Source organism: Lissotriton vulgaris, chromosome 10, assembly GCF_964263255.1.
Source record: "Lissotriton vulgaris chromosome 10, aLisVul1.2, whole genome shotgun sequence".
NCBI classification, from domain to species: Eukaryota; Metazoa; Chordata; class Amphibia; order Caudata; family Salamandridae; genus Lissotriton; species Lissotriton vulgaris.
Genome location: NC_141698.1, coordinates 155772562 through 155794263, shown reverse-complemented (window position 1 = coordinate 155794263; position 21702 = coordinate 155772562). Strand labels below are relative to the sequence as shown.

Genomic DNA, 21702 nt, shown 5'->3' with positions numbered 1-21702 from the left:
CGATTCCGTCCACAAACGCCAAAGTTATTAGACATAGAATTTTCAAAAGTTCCATAGAGAAATAATCCTAACTATATATACCTACTGGCTATCGCCAGTAGGTAATATATATATATTTTGCATAGCAGCGTGAGCAAGGGCATCCGTGTCCGAAACGCGTCGCTGATGTATGGCTGAGTGAACTGCAAGAAAATAAAATACTATTTGCCTGCCAATTTGGTGGTTCGTCTCTTCCTTCCTGTGGTTGGCGTGGAGGCTGTGTCCGCATACGCAGAGCTAGAGTGAGGAGATCCAGTGTTCTCATATATATATATATATATATATATATATACATACATACATACATACATACATACATACATACATACAATCAAGTGAAAGTGAAAGGAACTTTCAGAAATTGCAATCCTGCATTGAATCATTCATTCTTTACTGCAAGGGATGTTAAACACGTTTAGGTTCAAAATAGCATAGTGAGTAGAAAGCAAGTGATTGTTCAGGCTGGTTTTAAATAATTTGAACTGAGGGGCATGTGTATCTTAGTTCGAAATAGGTTCCAATTGTTGGAGATGGCGCGATTCGTGGTGGAATTAACTTTGGAAGAAGGAGGCATAAAGAGGCCTTTCCCCTGGAATCTTTAGTTCGTCCAGTTGTGCTTGTTTTAGTAACTAGAGGTTGCAGGATACCCATCTGTTGTGCTTTGTAGAATAATCCATGCTGTCTTCTATGTGCTTCATGCCTCCAAAGTCAGTCAGTTCAGTGAAGTAAGTACAGGGGTGATATGCTAAAATGTCTCGATCCTGGAGACAAGACCGGTAGTTGAGTGCAGGTTTTTTTTATATTGGTCTAAATCAGGTTTTTGGGTGATCCGAGTTTAGGTGGGGTTTTCTCCTCTATTAGAGGTCAAATGTGTCTGCTTTTGAGAGTGTGGGGTAAACTCCACTGCGGAGTGAGGCATTGGTGCACTTTAGCCAGAGAGGTGTCAGGGCATCACAGTGTTTCCTGGTTATGGATGGAAGGATGATATCAATGAATACTGGGTCAGCCTTGTCTCAGTGATGACGTTTTCAATATTCTGTCAACTGATGGGATCAAAGACGTACCCTTTGACAAAGATGCTACTAGAATGAGTCAGGTTGTGGTTGTAGTCTTGAATGAGAAAGGAAGGCTCTGTGCTTGGCGTCATCTTAGCATTTAGGGATACAACCCAGTCCTTCAAAGGCCCGGGATCTATATTCTTTTTTTCCATAACACAGTTTATTTTTTTACCCATGAACAAACAAACAACCGCATAGTTATATCTGCTGCACCAATATATTCTTAAGATTTCTATTAGTTTTCAGGATTTTCTAGGTGATCAGTTAAGCACAATAGTGCACTGAAGAAGCAACCGTAGAAGCAATTGATCTGAACAGACGATTGACACAGGGTGTAGTGTTTGTACTGTTTCATGTCTGGTAATAATGGGGTCAGAGATGGATCTTAATGTGTGTATGAGATGCTGATTGTTTGACAAGGTTGTTGTAATTTAGAAAGTCTCTAAGTTGGGCACTTTTTTTTATTACCTTTGTTCCACTGTAGTTTAGAGTCATGAACTAAAAGGCTGTCAAGGGGTAGGAGTCCTGGGTAGCCATGAATTGTATATGGTCATCCCTAAAGGTATCTTCTTTCAACAAAGGTTGGTGGATGATGATCATTCTGATGTGACCCTTTTGGTGGGGATGTTGACAGTCAGGCATTCAACAGATTAGATTCATTGATTGATTGATTTTAAGACTTATATATTGCATACTGTCACCCTACGAGTATCCTGGTGCTTCAACCGATAGAGGACCCGAAGTGAAGACAGGCCGCAACAGAGAAAAAAGAGCACTTTGGTTTAGACCTTGGTATAAAGCCAGGTTTTTAGGTTCCTATGAAACTCCAGCAGAGAGTTGGACTGTCTTAGGCTCTATGGAAGTTCATTCCACAGGCGGGCTCCAGCCACACTGAATGCCCTTACTCCTGACCTTGCTTGTTTAAATCTAGGAACCGTCTGTAAGCCAGCAGTAGATTAGCGAAGCTGCCTTATGGGTTGGTACCATGAAAACCTTTCTCACATTGGCACGGGACCTAACTCATGAGTTGCTCTGAAAATCAGACAGAGGGACTTAAAATGGACCTTTTCCCTCATGGGCAGACAGTGTAGCTCTCTCAATGCCATGGTGGAGGAAGATCTCCGTAGCCTGCCAAGAGCCAATTTGGCTGCTGCTCACTGGATTCTTTGCAGCCCCTGAAAGATATAGAGTGGGGCCCCCAAGTACAGGGAATTCCAGTAGTCCAGTCTACTTCCCACTGTACTTCTGACTACCAATGTGCGTGATTCTTTCGGTAGTAGTGGGAGAATTTTGCGTAGCATACGAATTAGGGCAAAACATACACTGGCGGTCTTATTGGTCTGTGATTCCATCTGGAGGTCATCGTCAATCAACACCCCCAGATTTCACACCTTTCTGGCCGGAGTCAGTGGTTCCTCCTCTGGGGTAAGCCTAAACTCAGATGGAAATTGCCTGGGCATCCTACCAGTCAGTTGTCTGCCGCATACATTGCTGGAAGGAGTCCAGGGATAGCGCATGGTCACCTTCTAGAGAGAAGGCCAGTTGCGTATCGTCGGCGTAATTGACTAGACAGACTCCGAAGGATTTTATAATAGGTAGCAGGGGCTGCAGATAAATATTAAAGAGAACAGGACTTATTGCAGACCCCTGCGGCACTCCATGGATAACAGGTGATTTGCCAGAGGAGAACGGTGCTAGAGTTACCACCTGATATCTCCTTGCTAGATATGATTGGAGCCATAGCAGTGCCCGACCTGTCACTCCTATCTTCTTGAGTCTGTCAATTAAAATAAGATGGTTCACCGTATCAAAAGCGCCGACATATCGAGAAGCACTAAAACAGTAGCATTCCCGCTGTCGGCACGCATACCTAAATTGTCTAGCATAGTGACCAGGGCAGTCTCAGTCCCATGCCCTGGGCGAAACCCAAACTGATCATTGTCAAGCAGGGAGTTCTCTAAAAAGCACAACAGCTCCCTGCTGACTGCTTTTTCCAGGATTTTCACCGGGTAGGGGAGGAGAGAGATGGGTCTGAAGTTTACTGGCATTGACGGGTCCAGGGAAGGTTTTTTGATCAGTGGAGTTACCACCGCCAATTTACAGCTCTCCGGGACCATTCCCTCTTCCAGGGACTGATTGCAGATCTGCCTCAGCCAGGGAAAGGTATCTCGCCCAGGATGATTTCCAGATTTTGTGGGGAAAAGGGTCCTACGGGGAGACTGACGATACGCTGTCTGTCAGGCTGTCAAAAACAGATACTGTCAAAGTCTTGAATGTATCTAAAGTTACCAGCTGTTGTTGTGCCCGGAGGTTGTCCGACAAAGGCAGCTGCTGTTGACCCTCATCTGACAGTTGTTCAGAGTTGAGGTGTTCAACATTGTTATTATTATGGAATGTATCCACGGCCTTTGCAATCTTATCCTGAAAGTGTGAGGCAATCTCGTCGCATAGTTTTTGAGATGCTACCACTTTATTCTCAATGCATGTAGGGGAGGAAAGAGTGAGTTGTAATCGTAAAAGTGTTCCTTAATTCAAGAGAACTTTAAGGAAACTTTTATTAACAAGCACAGTGTGAAGCCTAAACATGATAGGACCACGGCAGTAACTGACCCATTTAGAACCACCACAATCATTTTATCATTCAGGTCAGAGTTGCCTTGTGACCATAGCAACACTAGATATAAAAAAAATAAACATGAAAGACTTAGGTGTTCTTTTTATATGAAAGCAACTCCCTCTCCAATCTTTTCAGATCTATCATTGCATTAAATACAGTAAACATGCAAGAATAGAGTATCAGTTTTAGCCTGGGATGGTGATGTGATCCAAGTACCCTTGAGAAAAGATGGTCAAGGTCTCTATTATGTATCAAGATGAAGAGCGCAGCTTTAGTAACTATTGCAGAGCTGCAATTTATAATAATTCTTAGTAATTATGTGGGATTTTGGTAGATCGTTGGTGATGCTGATGGCCATGAGGTTGCTGTGGCAGAGTGATCCCAGTATGACTTTGTGTTGTCACCCCTTTGTATTGTTTGGATCTGAAGCTGGCACTGGGAAGTGTTGCAGGACTCGGAGACATACCTATGTGTTAGACCTGGCACCATCGGAGTGGGTCTCCCTTCCATTCTTTGCTGTTGCCTCATGTGTTTTTGCTGGTGTTAGATGCTTTGGGCACTGTGCCACTGTTGTCCAGTGCCACAGTGTGAGTGCTCCCTACTATAAATTGATGTATTGATTAGTGGTTCCATGATTGGATATTTGGTTTACTTGTCAAACCCTAGTGCAGTGCCCTGAGTGTGTCCAGGACGTTTAAATCCAAATGCTGCTAGTGGGCTTGCAGCACTGGTTGTGCCACCCACAGAAGCGGCCTTGTAAAATGTGTCTAAGGTCTGCCATTGCAGAGCCTGTGTGCAGTCTGGTACTGTCATGCTGACTGGGCAAGTGCACCCAATTGCCAGTCCCTAAACCTTTCCTTGACTTCATATAAGTCACCCCTATGGTAGGCCCACGGGCAGGGTGCATTGTAAGTACAAGGTAGGACACGCCTTGATGTGTGTGGCATGTCCTAATAGTAAATTACAGCCATTTTCGTTTTTCACTATTGCAAGGCTACCTGTTCTCCATAGGCCAGAATGGGCTGCTAGATTATTACATGTTTATAATCCTGGCAGACTCAGAGAACATGGTAGAAATTCGAGTTTAGTATGCCTGGACTTCTTTTAGTGAAGTTTATTTTAATATTCTGTGTTTGCAAATACCACTTTTAGAAAGTAGGTATTTGCTTGCCTAACCGTTTGAGCCTGCCTCTTCGAGGTTGTCTTTTCCTTCGTCTGGTTTTGTGAGTGACGGGCTGGGGGATTCCAAGAGACAGGCTGGGGCAGCCCGGTGGTGAATAGGGAGATCTGCATCTAGATGGGAGGGAGGAGTTGCACCTGGGACCTGAATAGGGCTGGGCCTTCCCTCTACAATGCTGGCTCCAACTCCTGTGGTGCGTCTGATGTCTCTGCCCTGCACACTTCAAAGAAGAGAAGGAAGACTGTCAACAAAGTGCTCCTGGACTGTACTTGCCTTCCACAATGCTGGCTTCACCTCCTGTAGGGCGTCTGACGTTCCTTCCCTGCGCTGTAAAAGGAGAGAAGTCTGGTAAACAGAGTGCTTCAGAACTGGCTTGAACTGGGCACAGGCCCCTCTCCCCTCAGAGAACAAAGGATTTTGGGGTATAAGTATTGGGACCCTGATCCCATGAAATTAGATCACTTCTGGACTTACAAAACAAATCCTCTGCTGAGGAGAAGGAACCTGAAGAAACTGAGGAGAGACTATTCCCAAGCTGAAGTGCTGCTTGGGGATTGGCCTGCAGTGGTTGCCTGACTGCCAAAGAGAGGAGAAAGAACTTTGTGGACTTTACTTTCAACTTGTGAAAAGATCTCCAAAGGCTTGGAAGAGAGTTTGCTCCCTGACCGAAGTCCCAGGACCAGTGGACATCACCAGCCTTTGTGGATTGCTGCTGGAAACGATGTTTCAGTGGCTACAGAGGCAGGGAGCTGTGACCGACTCTCACGACCGGCCCAGTGTCCTGTAGGCACCGCATCGAACAACGTCTGCCTCGAACAACACAAGCTCTGAGCTCACCGACTCCGTCCTGACACCGTCACCGAGCCGTTGCCTGCACCGCGACTGGTGGAAACCGCGACGTGCAACACCTCGCTACACCGACTCGTACTGGGATGACCGAAGCGGTCCCTGCTTCTGACTCCGAGTCCTGTGACCGCACCGGAGTTGGCACCGCTTCGCGACGCACCACCTGACTCGCACCGCTGTCCGGACTGATCGACGCCAGCTTGCAAGCACCTCATCCAGGCACAGTCTCGCCCTGCAACGCACGCCTTGGATCCACCGACTCTGTCAACGGGCCGCTGCCTGCACCGCATTGAGGGACAACGCGTCCTGCAACGCTTTCTTTTCTGCACCGCGACGAACACCGGAACCGGCTTGCACATCCGTGCCGGCCGCCTCAAGTAAAAGGTACTGTGACTGAGTCTGTCGACATTTGAGTGGGCCCGTAATGACGCGGTCCGCTAGATTTATTAAACTCTGTGTTATCTCAACAACGCTGTAGCCCGTCCAGGCTACTGACTCGTACAGAACCTTGAATTAAACCTTTTAACTCGAACTCTGGAAATCTAATAAGTACTGAGGATTCTTTTTTCGTTTATTGGTTTTGTGGTAACTCTATAAATATACTTATTTTTTATATAAAACCTTGTGCGGTGTCCATTTGTAGTGTTGTCACTAGGTTACTGTTTGTGGTCACAAACGCTTAACTTACAACCCCTCTGAGATAAAACCTTGCTCCTCGTGCCAAGGTACCAAGGGGGTGAGCAGGAGTTATTTTGTGAGTGTAATCCCCTTATCCTGACTAGAGGAGAGGGTCCCTATTTGTCACAAGTGCCTACCTGTGCCAACTAGAGACCCCCAATTCTAACACTATGTTATTTGAGAAGTTCTATTTGACAGGATTTAAACTCCTTATGGGAGACCTAGATAATGGGTTGATAGAAGGTGTTGAGCTCAGATTGACCATTTGTGAGAGTGGTGTGTTCCATCTTATATCATTGAGGGAAACATCTGGAATCCTGTTGTTCATAGTAGGCTGGGGTGCGTTTAGATTTTTGCTCTTGTGTGAACTGCAAGCTCAGTGAACAGTGCTTACTTAGTGAGGTGCCAAAGTCCGATTTAAGGAGTTTTCAGATTAGAGAAGTTCTTGTGGGTATTTGAACAGTTAATTATGATGGAAATATTGGCTCTACAGGGATCGCGACTGCCACAAATGACTCTGTATTAAGTTTGTTTGGAATATATAAAGAGGAGTTCATATGATAGGCTGTAGGAGGGTGGTCTCTGAGAAGGATGTATGATTGAACAACTACTGCCGAAACCACAAATTCCTTAAACACGAAGGCTAAACAACGAGCAATGCCAAACAACTACATTGTTAACAACGAGTTCCTAAACCACAAAAAATATTTAAATTGCTCACACCCCCCATCTTCCCTTATTGGCTGAGGTCAGTGCATTCCCACAAACGCTGTGCCCCCGACGTTGCTACCAAGCTGGCAGGATGAAAGCTGGCTGCATCCCTGCACTCCTCAGAGCCCTCCTGACTGGTGGCTGCAGTGCTGAGTGAATCATGCCAGAGGTCGGTCTACTGGTGAAGTACACGGCTCTGAGCTGAGCGGCGCCTAGACAAATGTCTCAGGACACGGCGGGGCGATGAGGCTGTACACAGAAAGCAGAGACATAGGGAAACACGGTGCTCCATACTTCTGTATATGGGGCTGTATGATAAACTGAAGAGATGTCAACAATGGAGCGATAAGGGACGAGCAGAACAGAAGGAGTCATGTCAGAGGGGGTGCCGATGGGGTTTTCGTGGTTTATGTAAGTCGTTGTGAACGATGTCGTTGTAACGGATGTCGTGGTTAACTGATTGGTCGTTGTTCGGGATTCATGGTTCAGGTAATTCGTTATTCAAACTTAGTTGTTTAGGATGCTTCCCCTCTGAGAATGATATGCACATATTCAGGTTCACTCTGATGATTTAGCAAGTATATCTAGCTAAATGAAATTCATTTGATGGGATATGTAGTTGTAACTAGGCTAATGGTTTTGGGATTGTAGATCTATCTGATATGTTAAGAAGTTATTGTGGAGGATGTGCTCAGAGTGACAGGATAATCTGAGGGAATTATTTGAAGAGGCCATGGAGAGGTTCAACATGAATATTTAAGGTGTTCTGTTGAAGATGGTTGTGATTATGCTCAAGTGTTTCTCAATGGGTTTTGCAGTTGGGAATTCCCCCTGCACTGATCGTTTTAGACCTTCCAAGCTGAGAGTGAACCGCTGTTGGGGACTTAGTCAAGTCAAGTCAAGTCAAGTCAAAGAATTTATATAGCGCGCTACATACCCAGAGGGTCTCAAGGCGCTTGAGGAGGGGTGGGGAATTACTTGTCAAATATCCACGTTTTAAGTTGCTTTCTGAATGCTAGGTGGTTCTGGGTAAGGCGAAGGTAGGTGGGAAGTGAGTTCCAGGTTTTAGCTGCCAGGTAGGAGAAGGATCTGCCTCCCATGGTGGTTTTGTTGATGCGAGGTACAGTGGCAAGGGCTTGGTTGGATCATCGTAGCTGGCGGGAGGGGGTGTAGAAGGACAGTCGTGTGTTGAGGCATTCTGGTCCGATTTCGTAGAGTGCTTTGTGTGCGTGGGTTAGGAGTCGGAAAGTGATCCTCTTATTGACGGGAAGCCAGTGGAGGGTTTTCAGGTGACCAGAGATATGTTCTTTCCGTGGGATGTCTAATATGAGCCTGGCTGAGGCGTTTTGGATTCGTTGGAGTTTTTTCTGGAGTTTAGCAGTAGTACCGGCGTAGAGGGTGTTTCCATAGTCCAGTTAGCCATAAATATGATAAGCCGTGGCACCTCTGGAGAGTATTTGCCTTAATCATCTGTCCCACACGACTTAGGACCTCTTTTACCATCTATCCTAATCAGAGTTAGAGTCCAGAGTCCCATATGTTTTAAAGTTATCTATTAGTTGTCTCCAAGCCACCACAGCCTGAGGGGCCTTCTCATCAGTGCAGCAAATACAAATATGATGTTTCTTAGCCGTTACCCATTCTATGCTCGGTACCCTACTTCTCATCCAACATACAGCAACTCTGCGCTTCGCTAGAAGCAGTGTAAATTGTAGGAATTTTTAAGACATTGTGCGTCCTCTAGGCTTCTTAATTAACCTCCAGCAGGCATGCCGCAGGTGTCTGAGGAATTTCAATTCCTTTGATCTTCCCTATTCTCTGAAACACTTCCCTACAGAAATTCAGAACTTCAGCACAATGCCAATACAGGAGAAGAAAACCGGTGTCATCCTCTTTACAACGAAAACATCTCGTTGGCTTATTAGGATCTATCCTGTGCGGCCCAATGGTAATTATGTGGGTACGATGCAAGTAATTAAAGTGCAGCAATTTGAATCTGTGATTACAGGACACCCTCTGCATCAAGCCGCACACAAGTTCCCAATCCTTATCCTCAATTGGATCACCCAGATCCCCCTCCCATGTTAGGGAGGTTTAGTGGCATCCTCCTTAAGTGCCCTACTAAAGAGTGTGATTAGATGTTTACCCTCCCCCTTCTATTCAGACCTCCTAACGTATGAGAGACAGGTGGCACAGCCAGGTATGTATTCAAATGTTCCTGACTGTGTTCTCCAACTTTGCGTTTTGCAGAAACTGCCCACGCCCCATCTGGAAGGTGTCCTGTGCATCTTGAAATTTAGGGAAAATTTCCCCTGGGAAAAGATCACTCGCTAGGTGGCATTTCCCCTCTTTCCACCTTACCATGGACATAGCCCGTTCTGTGGCCCGGAAGGGTTCAAGATCCCAGATGTACAGTTCTGTCAAAGGGAGCCCTACATAATAACTTGTTGACTGCCTGTTCCCAGACCGTATCTGTGTGCTGCACCAAATAGGGGACCGATTCATCCATTGACCATCTTGTACGCAGATGCAGTAAGGTGCGCTCCCCAGTCAAACCCCCCAGAATTCGCTTCTCCCATTTGTCGGCCTCAATTAACTTTCAAGCAGCATGCTCGAGGTGTGCCGCATAATAATAAAGGTGCATGTCTGGCAGCTCCAGACCTCCCTCCTCCATGTCTCTTTTTAATACCGATAAGGCAACAAGACTTTGCCTGCCAGCCCATACCAATGCAATCAGTAAACTATCAAGGCACTGAAAGAAGTCACTCCTAAGAGGAACAATTTATTATGGATAAGATATAAACAGCTGGGAGAAAGCTCATCTTTGAAATGGTCGTCCCCCCAATCACTGACAAAGGCAGCCTCTTCCACAAGGCTATAGATCCAGCTAATCCCCTCATCACTCTCTGTATGTGTCCTCTGTGTGTGTGCAACCCATAGCCCCAAATAGCGTAAGCCTGTTCTCTCCCAATGGATCCCGATATCAGGTAATTGCTCAGGCAGTATTGCAATGGGAACAATAAGGTCTTATTAATATTGACTCACAGACCAGAGACACAACCAAACTCCATTATATGTTCAAGCAAGCACGTAACCGATTCCACGGGTGTGTGAAGATCGATCGAAGCATCATCTGCATATAATAAAACAATGTTTTTTATGGGAGTATTTTATACAGCGTGAACTCGACCCAAAGGTATCAGAACACTTTATATGAGCACCAGTTGCGTTACAAATGGACACATTCATTTTGTTAGGCACAGGTATATTAAGTGATTTGCCCAGAATCACAGGATGTTGAGCGTCCCTGCCCAGACTCAAACCCGCTTCCCCAGCTTCGATGTCGACTGCTTTAGCATATCTGCCCACCTGTATCCCCCAAGTCTCTAGTTCCCTGTGCAATAATATCGCCATGAGCTCCCCAGCCAAGGCAAACAAGAGTGGTAAGAGAGGACAACCCTGTCTGGTGCCTCTCCCGACCACCCATGCCTTAGAAAGTTCACCACCTACCTGCAGTCACATCACAGGCAATTTATATAACAGTCGTGTCTAACCCAGGAACACTGGACAAAATCCCATCGCCGCGAGCACTGCCTTAAGATAAGGCCAGCAAACAGTATTGAAGGCCTTCTCTAGGTCTATTGGCAATGAGGTCATATCGCGGTCACTGCCATCGATTTCATGCAAGACATGCCTCAGTCTCCGGAGATTATGGGTCATACTATAAGTTGGCATAAAGCTGCATTGATCCTAGTGTACGAAGCCAGTCACCACCTCACACAACCGGTTTGCGAGTATTTTACAGAGTACTAAAAAAAATCCCCATTTTTATTGAAATGTTGCAGCTTTTCTAAATTCAATTCAGACCACGCATTGGCCATATTATATTCAGTTTGATTCATCTGCACTGCTCCCACAAATCAATCAGAGGGTACTAATTTAATTTTTAGCCTCCAATTTAAAATTCCTTCAGATTTACAGTACTTTAAAAAAATGTTAATTGTACATCAGCTTCTTTATTTATGTACACTTTATTACTCTGTTAATCTTCTTTAATTTTTTAAATAGTCACGGAACCCGGAGGAGGCTTCTTGGACCCACAGGTGTCCCCGGGCTACAAGTTTGGGCACCACAGCTCTAGCTCACTATAGTGGGATAGTGCTTAGGTGTGAAGGCAATATGACAAATAATACAACTGTGCTCTGATTTGCTGAGAATGCAACACTTTTGATGATACCATGATTATTTAGCAGTTTGTGTGATCTAATATGCGAATAAAAGTATATAATAAACCTGCGGATCTGAGCAATAAGACATATTTTTTTCTGATGCTACTAGAGAAGCTGTCTATTTCTCTGTTGATTTTGCTACTCACTTGGAACTAAGAAAAAAAAAGCGAATTTGGACGACTCTGTAAAGCAATTTGATGAGAGCCTTCATGGCAAAGAATTTATGCTGACTTCATAGCTTATCTTTTTAAATTTCGTAATAAATCTTTTACATGTATTTCTCTGATCTAGAACTCAGTTATTGAGGTGACCCTTACTTGATTTACTGGGGACACCGTCTCTGATTGATCAACCTGTGGACTAGTTGAAGTACATTTTGGGGTGTTCAAATTAATGGGTTCACCAAGTCCACAGTGAAAGCAACCACAACGTCTGTCAGTAGACCATCTATTATTCTATTGCCAAGGAACAGAGTCTAAGATTAGGGCTCTATGGTAAACAACAATCTATCAGTTGTTGTGAAATTATATTTTTTTATGAAGCCCGGTTTTAAACATCCATTGTTTGTCATTTGTATTATATGTTTCTTTTGGTTATGTTTAAAGTGCCAAACCTACCCCTTAGGTAATGTGTGTTGTAGAACGTAATTACCTAGGAAGTCAGAACTTAATTATTGAATATTTCTCTGCTTCTTCATAAAGGTGATGATTGGAACAGCACTGAATGCCAATGAGATGAAGAACTTGGTTACACACATGGGGGAGATTGAACATCCATGGAACTGCCCCCATGGTCGACCAACGATGAGACATGTTGCTAATTTAGACATGATAGCTCAAGAATAACTAGCCCTTGTGTATTTTATAGTAACCATTTCAATATTAAGAAAAGGTTACGGTTCACATTTTTTTCCTAATGGAAAGGAATATGTTTTTAGTGCTTATAATAAGCTATACATGCTTTATTTTTAAGAAGTCATGTTTTGTAACCTGGATTTAAAATATATGCAAACATAAACATTACTGAAGCAGCAATCCCAAAGTTTTATTGTATATTCATTATAAGAGCTGGACCGCTGATGGTTTATATGGTCAAACACTTTAACGTTTTTCAGCAGTCCATCCTTCTTTGTTGTTCATATATACAAGCAATGCAGAAATAAACATTTCCTCTGAAAATTACAGATTTTAAGAGATATTAAAATTCAAAACAAATGTGCATTCTTACTGTAAGTTTATGAATGTAATTTAATGGTAGAAAAGTGCAAGGCTTTTAAAACAACAATTTTTATTTATTTTGTCCATTTATTTTTATACCCAAAAATAATGTTAGTTTTTCTTTGACGCTATTACTTCCTTTAATGACAAACGGTTTTAATCCGATAACACTTTATTAAATGAAATTTTGAAAAATGTTGCAATGTGTGAAGTTATAAGGATTTGCTATGGCTATAACATTTGCAGCTGTATGATAACTTGTGGTCAACTGGCTATATTGTGATAACAACTGTCCAAACTATTTATAACTCAGCTGAAAAGGACTTTTTGATCAGAAATATCCCCAGAGTTGCACCTACTCAGTAAATGAAAACGAATACAGACAACCAGATTATCTCTTAAAAATACAAGTTTACTGCATTTACTTTAAAGAAGTTTCTTTCATTGTACGTTGAATAAATTGGCCCAGGCTTGGTTCAGGCAAAAAATTGTGGTCTGTTTTCTTTAAGTGATCCAGTTTTGTAAAATGAAATATGGTCACCCCAGGTGTGTACTGGAATTAACTTTTGTTACAAGGGGGGCGTGGCCGAACGAGCTGTGAAACGGCCGCTTAACTTGCGAGCTCCGCCGGCTGCTTCATAAATCCTGAAATGATCCTAGCTGTTTCGGGTGCCACACGCCCGAACACGATCTTTACTAATCCCGCAGGGACTGAGGCAAAATCGACCCAAGTTTCATAACCCGGACGCGAGTTCTGCGGAATCTACAGACTCCGGCTGCCTGGACTGAGGCAAGGTTGTATTGAGGTCCGGAGGCGCCGGAGGGCACGCCCGGGTGCCTGGCATCAACTGAGATCGGGGACGCATGGGCCTGGCCGATTGTGATGCAGTGAAGCAGTCAACAACACTGGCCCCACACACGAAAAGGTGGGGTAAGATCGCTGCTTATAACTGGGGATGCCTACCCTGCAACAATCCTCCATGTGACATTACTTCATCCCCTTTTTGTCTAAACAGCTGGCCCGGTGAACTCGGCGGTGGGGCGAGCCGCCATCTTGAATTGGGCTATCTCGCCGCGATCGCCAAAACGCAAGAGGCCAGGCCGTGGCTATTGTCCATTAAGAAACTGCATTGAGAGCAGAAGACTCCTGCTGCTGAACTGGAAAAATAGCAGTGGGCACCTACGACCCGCACGTGCGTGTGGGGGCGGGGAGACATTTGTGCTGCGCCTGGTCGGCCTGCCGTGGTAGCTGGGAGGTGGCGCTACTGACGGCGTCCGCCTCTGCCCTGGCAAAGTGGGGACAATACCTATTTCTACCACATGACTCTTGACTCGTGCAGCTCGGAGTCGCCAGCTTCCACGCCGCGACGTGTGCACCCAGTCGGACCGGGGCCCAGAGCCTCGCTAACGTAAGCGGCAAAGAACTCACCGGATGCGTGCCCAGGGCCTCGGGGATTTCCCGCACGCAGTAATCCTCCTCCTACACGGCCCAACTGCTGCATGATCTGCGTGGCCATCCACATGATTTGACACTGTCCAGCTCACCTCCTAATTGGGTGACCTTTAGCACGCGAGAGAGCGCCGCCGGTGACTGCAGAGGGGCGCCTGCCTTGTGTTGCCTGTACTGCGCCGTACCCACTCCACATCCTTGGGCCATACGTCACTGTGTGATCGAACTCGCTGCGGACACGGTAGCTGTGGATGAGATTTGGCCTGATTGCTGCATCATGGGTAAAGGTGACCCCCCGCCAGCCGAAGCTCACATTCGAACAAAAACGACAACCCAAACGAGTGGAACAGGATCTCATGGCTGCAGGGGGGCCGTCACAGGAGGCTCCTCCGGAAATCGATGTCGCCTCACTCCTGCGTGAGGTACGCTCGAGCCTCAAAAGTATAGACACCAAACTGGATGCCATGGCAGCCCAATTGGACACTGTGCGTTCACAGGTTGCCACGTATGAAACTCGGCTAGACAGTCTTGAACACCGACGCACGGAGTGCAGTGAATTCCAGCAAAAGACCAAAACGCACATTACAAACATGGAGAAAAAAATCGAGTCTCTATGCGCAAAGGTAGACGATTTAGAGGCGCGCTCTCGAAGATGTAATATTCGAGTCACCGGGATCCCGGAGACCACAGCGATGGGGAAAATGGAAGTCTTCATTACTTAACTGCTGCCTGATATCTTTGACCCTAGCCTGTCTCCGGTGTTCACCGTGGAACGAGCGCACAGAACACTGGGGAAGAAACCTCCGTAAGGGGCCCCCACCTAGACCAATTCTGGTGAAACTACTCAACTACCAGGATAGAGACTTAATATTGCGGCCCGCAAAGAGTTTCTGCCAGCCAAGCGGATGCTGCTCCAGGCTGAGACCCCTTACTCCCTCTTGTACCCAGCAAAACTAAGGGTTATGCATGAAGGCACGGTCCACCACTTCCTAGATGCCAAATCTGCTCTTAAATTTGCGAAACACGTATGTGGGCCCAGATCCAAGAGGGGATCTTCTGCTGCGGTAGCCGGGGATAGCCTAATGAGTGACAATGATTGAAATTGGACTGTCCTAATGTGCTGTCCCTTCTGGGTAAAGTTCACCTCTCGCTGATATTCTAAAACTGATCCTACTACCTATGTTGATCTACCTTCACCACTATGTGTACTGTTGAAAATGCTGATCGGTTTTGACTTTAACTGATCCTGTCTTACAATGCACGGTATTGCAGTTGACCGTTGTCCTAACTGATTGATCGTGATCTCGCTCCTCATAGTGGACGTACAGCTTCAAATAGTTAGCCACCCTGTGAAAGCAGGGGTGTACGCTCGAGGCGCCGCACCCCCGAGGGGTGTCTCCCGCAATTCAGCATTTCTACTGTTCTAACGCCTTTGGCGTGTTAGGGGGGGTTCTGACACAACCTAATTAGGGGGTTGGTGTGGGTGGCGGGTGGTTACGGGAACAGGGAAGGTTGGCAAGTTGTCGGTGCTGCATGGTCAGACGTGTCTGTTTTAAAGTACGGCATTCTAATATGGGTCAATTAGTATACGCATTTCCTATTTTCGACGGAATGCAATGGGTGTGACGAAGGTTTTAACATGGAACATTAGAGGCTTGAATGATAACAGGAAGTCTAGATTGATGCACAGTTACCTACTAAGACACAACATTGACGTCTGTTTCGTACAAGAAACGCACATGAATTCCACGGCCTCACCTAGGCTCAAGCATTCGAGATGGGGGTCCACATACTCAGCTATATTTTCTAACTATGCCAGGGGTGTGGCTGTACTTATACGCAGAGGTATTGACTGGAAGGAACACAAGGTGAGAATGTGACCAGGATGGCAGGTATGTGGTGCTGCATGGTACCCTGCTAGGCAAAAATGTGATATTAGCGGCTGTTTATGGGCCGAACGTGGATGACCCAGAGTTCTTCAGGGAGGTGTGGGCGCAAATAACGATTCTAGACTGCCCTACGGTCATCTGGGGTGGGGACTTTGATCATGGTCATGGATGATTCTTTAGACAGGAAGGGTACGTCCAGACAGTTACACCCACAGGCTAGCCAGGCCTTGAGAGACATCCTTAATGAAGGCTCTTTAATAGATATATGGAGATCCCGTAACACACGCACTAGACTAGGAACATGTGTCTCCGCCCACCACGCTGCATGGTCTAGATTGGATTTTTGGCTTGTATCTCAAGATGTGGCCACCTGGTCTGTTGATGTGGATATTCTGGCCCGCTCCCTCTCTGATCACGCTCCCTGCCTTCTAGTGCTAGATATTCCCGGGGCCCCCACGAGGGCTTTCACCTGGCGCCTCCCGCCGCATGCACTTCAAGATGCAGCCTTTACTGAAGAGATATGTCAAGACATCAAGGACTACTTCACTAATAACGCAGGGTCCGTGACTACTGAAGCAGTTCTATGGGACACCTTTAAAGTCAGTAGTCATACGGGGTCCGTGCATAGCACGCAAAGCCGGGGTTCTAAAGGCCTTCAGAAGCTCCATAGCTGAGATAGAGGGAGAGCTCAAAACACTTGAACAATATTTCTGCACTGACCCTACACCAGGCACGGCCTCTAAGATTAAAGCTAAACTGTTGGACTTCGCCGAGGAGGCCCAGCGCGAGCTGAAGTTCCTTGGTAAACAGGCTGGGGCACGAAGGTATGGTGAGGGTGACAGGCCAAGTCGCACTCTGGCTAGAATGATAAACTTCTCTGCACCACCCACGAATGTCCACACCATTTTTGATAATGCAGGGGTCATGACGATGGGGCAAAGTGAGATACTACAGGCGTTCACTTCGTATTATTCCAACTTATATAAGTCCTCGCACTCTGCGCCACAAGACACTCTAGCGTCTTACCTAGAGCCCATAGCGCTTGTATGGTTCAACAGGGCACATAGGCAGTATATGGACCACCCAGTGACGGTCCAGGATATTGCCAAAACCATTAAAGCTCTACCGCTCAACAAGGCCCCAGGGCCAGATGGCCTTACAGCAGCATTCTATAAAACATACGTGGATGAGCTAGCCCCGCGGCTGCATGAGGTATTAGCTGAGGCTCTAGAGGTGGGAACCCTACCTGAATCTATGAGGGAAGTGCTTGTCATAACACTGTTAAAACCAGATAAAGACGACAAATACCTTGACTCATACAGACCTTTGTCCCTGATTAATATAGACGTGAAAATGTATGCAAAAATAATAGCGGATCGTCTGCAGCCTTTGCTCCCCATGGTGGCACTTCCAGATCAATCAGGTTTCATACCTGGCCGTGCAACCACACTCAACCTAAGAACTGTATTCTCTGTGTTGCATTACTTGCACCCAGATGTACAAGCAGCAGTCGTATTCTTAGATGCCACAAAGGCATTCGACTCTCTTGAATGGCCGTATCTCTTTACCATACTGGAGCGTATGGGATTCAGTCCGCTATTCATAAATCAAATTCGCCTTCTCTATACTGCTCCCAGGACCAGGGTGAGAGTAAATGGAATGCTATCAGACCCTTTTACAATTTTCAGGGGTACCAGGCAGGGGTGCTCATTGTCCCCCTTGATATTCGCAATCGCCATGGAGCCATTAGCAGCCAGGATTAGACATCATCACACCGCTAGAGGTATACGTTTCAGTACACGCAGCTTGCTGATCTCGCTACACGCTGACGATGTCACTCTGTATGTGCATAATCCAGCTGAGAACCTGAATCCATTGTTGAGGGAATTTGTTAAATTCGGGGGACTTTCAGGGGTTACTCTAAATTGGTCCAAGTCGGTAATGTTTCCGTTGACCGACAATACTTCCGAAGTGCACTCAGATTATCCCCTACGCTGGGAGGCGGATGAGGTTAAATACCTAGGTGTTTGGATCAGCCTTAATCTCCAAGACCTCTGGACCCTAAATTTTGCAAGGACAATATCCTGGCTCGAGGGCAAGGTGGCAATTTGGTCGAAACTCCCTCTATCTCTGGCTGGTAGAATTGCGCTTGCGAAAATGATTGTATTGCCAAAATTCCTCTGTCTCTTTGCAAACATCCCAATCCCACTGACGCAATGCTTTTTCACCCGTCTACGCTCTCATTTGTTGTCCTTGGTGTGGGCTGGGAGCCAGGCTAGACTTTCGTGGGCGTTGTTAACACTACCACTGCGACAGGGGGGCATGGGTGCTCCAGACATGCAACTATACGCGCTGTGCGCACAGGCCCAATATCTGCACTTTTGGGCCTACCCTACACCTTACCAACTGCACGTGGCGGTAGAGCTGGACACGGTGGCTCCGCTACCCTTAAGTGTTGCTTTATATCGTAAAACTCCTAGGCCAGCAGGAGATATCGACTCGGCTAACATGCTGCGCATGGCGGGAGCTGCAGAGGCGTGCTGCCCTGCCCTTGTTATACGCACCTGCGATCCCCCTCAAACAGAACCCCCATGCTCCCCTGCCTGGAAGTGTGCGGAGGTGATGTATCCGTTGCGGTATCCAAACTGCACACGTTTGCGGATTTGTATCCAGAGGGTACATTTCTGGAACTGCAGAGGACCACCAACCTTTGTCGTTTGGGGACGCATTCACATATCACAAGCCTAAATCTGCATGCAAAGCGATGTGGGACCGGTTCCCAGAGGAGCCACCGCACCTAAATGCTCTCCAAGACATATTGGCGAGGGCATCCCGGAAAAAACTGGCGTCGCGCCTCTACAACTCCATGCAGGAGCAGTCCCCTGTAATGGTGCCTAAATCTCTGCAGATGTGGAATGAAGAACTAGAGACACCCTTAGATGACGATCAGTGGTTATTCTGTTGTAGACAGCTGTTGGAACTCTCCTCAAATTACAGACTTCGACTTATCCACTTTAAATTTCTACACAGGTTCTACCGCACCCCGCTAGCTCTTCACCGCATGGGTATCAGAGAAGATGATAAATGCTGGAAGTGCGGGGCTGAAGGGGCTACTTTTATGCATGTGGCTTGGAGTTGCTCGGGTCTATCTGGGTACTGGTCGGAGATCTTTGTAGCTATAAATCAAATTCTACAAAGGGAAGATTGTCCCTCCCCGCTCCTTGGTATCCTAGGATGGGTGGCAAACACAGAACCCAAAAGCCGGAAATTGCATGCTCTATTGTTGTTATATGCTAAATGACAAATAGCTATGAAATGGGGGCGCAGAACTGGGCCTAAATTCGAAGACTGGCTGTCAGATGTGGCATATGGCCACACACAGCTGGGTGCATATTGGGACCTGATGCTTGCTGCCTCACGGCCGCGGGATTTATGGGAGCTGTTCTTGCAATGGTCACGAAATAGAGCGGAGTACCCCTCCCCCCCCCCACCCCCCCCCCCCCCCCGTCTGAGCCTAATGGCTCCTTGGTATAGATTTGGAACGGCGTGTTGGGTTTGCCCTATACTGATACCTATGCAATTGTACCACGTATGAATGATGCACTCCGCTCAAGTCAACCCTCACTTGTATCTGTATGTAACAATGTGTGATTTCTCTGCCACTTTATGTATTGACTTCATATGACCTGTATCTTCGTCTGATTGATCCTACTTTTGTATGAGACCGTCGTGATTGGCAGTTTTGCCTCATGCTTGCACTGACTTTAGCCTGTTTTAGTAGTTGTTTACAAAACTTTTATCCTTCCTTAAGATGAAACAGCAGAACCTGATATGCTTCATTTTTTTGTGTATACATATGCTGATGTAATGTGTACCTGCTGTTATTTAATATGCAATCTTTAATAAAAACAAAAAAACAAAAACAAAAACTTTTGTTACAATGTTTTTACTCAGAAATCTGCTTGTTTTAGGGTTACAAGTGTAACTGCAACAAATGATGGATGGAATGCTGAATGATTCAATCATTCTCCCCCAGTCAAGAGATCTGGGTTCAATCCATCATTCTTTTGCCCACTATGCAACCCCAGTTTGGACCCAGCCATATGCAAATCAGTCCGGACCTTGTGCCTCATGGGAACAGTCCAGACCAAACTGCGAAGCCAGTTTCTCCCTGGACTGGAAACAAGCATCCTGGGACCGGTTTCGGGGTATGTCACCCTTCAACAGCCAGGCTAGCTTGAATCCAGTGGCACAGTGAGCAAGGGACCAACGTCTGGGAATACTAGTCCCACTTAGGGTGAAAAGTGTAACTGCAACAAATGATGGACGGAATGCTGAATCATTCAAGCATTCTCCCCAGTGAAAGGATCTGGGTTAAATCCATTGTTCTTTTGCCCACTACGCCATCCCAGTTTGGACCCAGCCATATGCAAATCAGTCTTGACCCTGTGCCTCATGGGAACAGTCGATACTGAACTGCCAAGCTATTTCCCCCCTGGACCGGAGACAAGCATCCTGGGACCGGTTTCGGGGTGTGTCACCCTTCATCAGCCAGGCTAGCTTGAATCCAGTGGCACAGTGACAAGGGACCCACGTCAAGGCATACCAGTCCCACTTAGGGCGAAAAGTGTAACTGCAACAAATGATGGACTGAATGCTGAATGATTCAAGCATTCTCCACCAGTTAAGAGATCTGGGTTAAATCCATTGTTTATTTGCCCACTACTGCCACCCCAGTTTGGACCCAGCTATATGCAAATCCGTCTTGACCCTGTGCCTCATGGGAACAGTCAAGACCGAACTGCCAAGCCAGGTCCTCCCTGGACCAGAAACCAGCATCCTGGGACCGTATGCCACGCTTCATCAGCCATGCTAGCTTGAATCCAGTGGCACAGTGAGCAAGGGACCCAAGCCTGGGCGTAACCGTCCCGTTTAGGGCAAAAAGTGTAACTGCAACAAATGATGGACGGAATGCTGAATGATTCAAGTATTCTCCCCCAGTCAAGAGATCTGGGTTAAATCCATTGTTCTTTTGCCGTCCAGCGAGGACCTGGCTTGGCAGTTTGGTCTGGACTGTTCCCATGAGGCACAGGATTAAGACTGATTTGCATATGGCTGGGTCCAAACTGGGGTGGTGTAGTGGGCAAAAGAACAATGGACTTAACCCAGATCTGTTGACGGGGGGAGAATGTTGGATTCCCTCAACAGTCAGTCAATAATTTTTTGCAGTTCAATGTTTTAGGGTTACATCATATATCAAAGTGTTTTCAGTTCTAAAGGCTCATCCATCTCAAAGGAATTGGAGCCAAAGAAGTGGGACTAATGTCCTTCAGTAAGTCCATAATCCTTTCAATAAAACATATTAAAAATGTGTATTTGTCATAGCTTCTGATCGCAGTGCTTCTGCTTTGTGGCGCTGTAAATAAGAGTTGAGCACATTGCCCTACACATTATAACTCTTGTAGCTACCTCCACAAGATGAAAGTTCTTATCAGGCAATGGAGATCAAGCTTGTGATCTGAAGGTAGATTTTTCAAGCAGGTTTATTAACTACCCCAGTATTCAAGCAAGCTTTGTGAATATGACACAGAAGAAGGATGGCATTTACGGCTTCTATGCCCTCTTGTAAGGTGCAATATTGCTTATGTAGTGGGCATCTTCATGAGGGATGATTTGTTTCCATCCTAAAGAACAAGCTACTTAACTTTGATGACACCTTTTCTGGTAGAGACTCTTTCTTACTGCAGATTCCTCACCTCAGAATTTTCTCCAGGCATCAGACTGGATC

At 46.2% G+C, this 21702-nt stretch overlaps 1 protein-coding gene across 1 annotated transcript in view; it reads left to right on the top strand.

The window, feature by feature from the left end:
- Window positions 1–13063, top strand: part of PMS2 (PMS1 homolog 2, mismatch repair system component) — a 152910-nt gene extending 139847 nt beyond the window's left edge. The window contains exon 15 of the mRNA XM_086940740.1: window positions 12060–13063. Within this exon, the coding sequence (XP_086796866.1) occupies window positions 12060–12203 (144 nt within the window). The 3' untranslated portion in view covers window positions 12204–13063. The remainder of the gene's footprint in view (window positions 1–12059) is intronic.
- Window positions 13064–21702: the final 8639 nt, after the last annotated feature.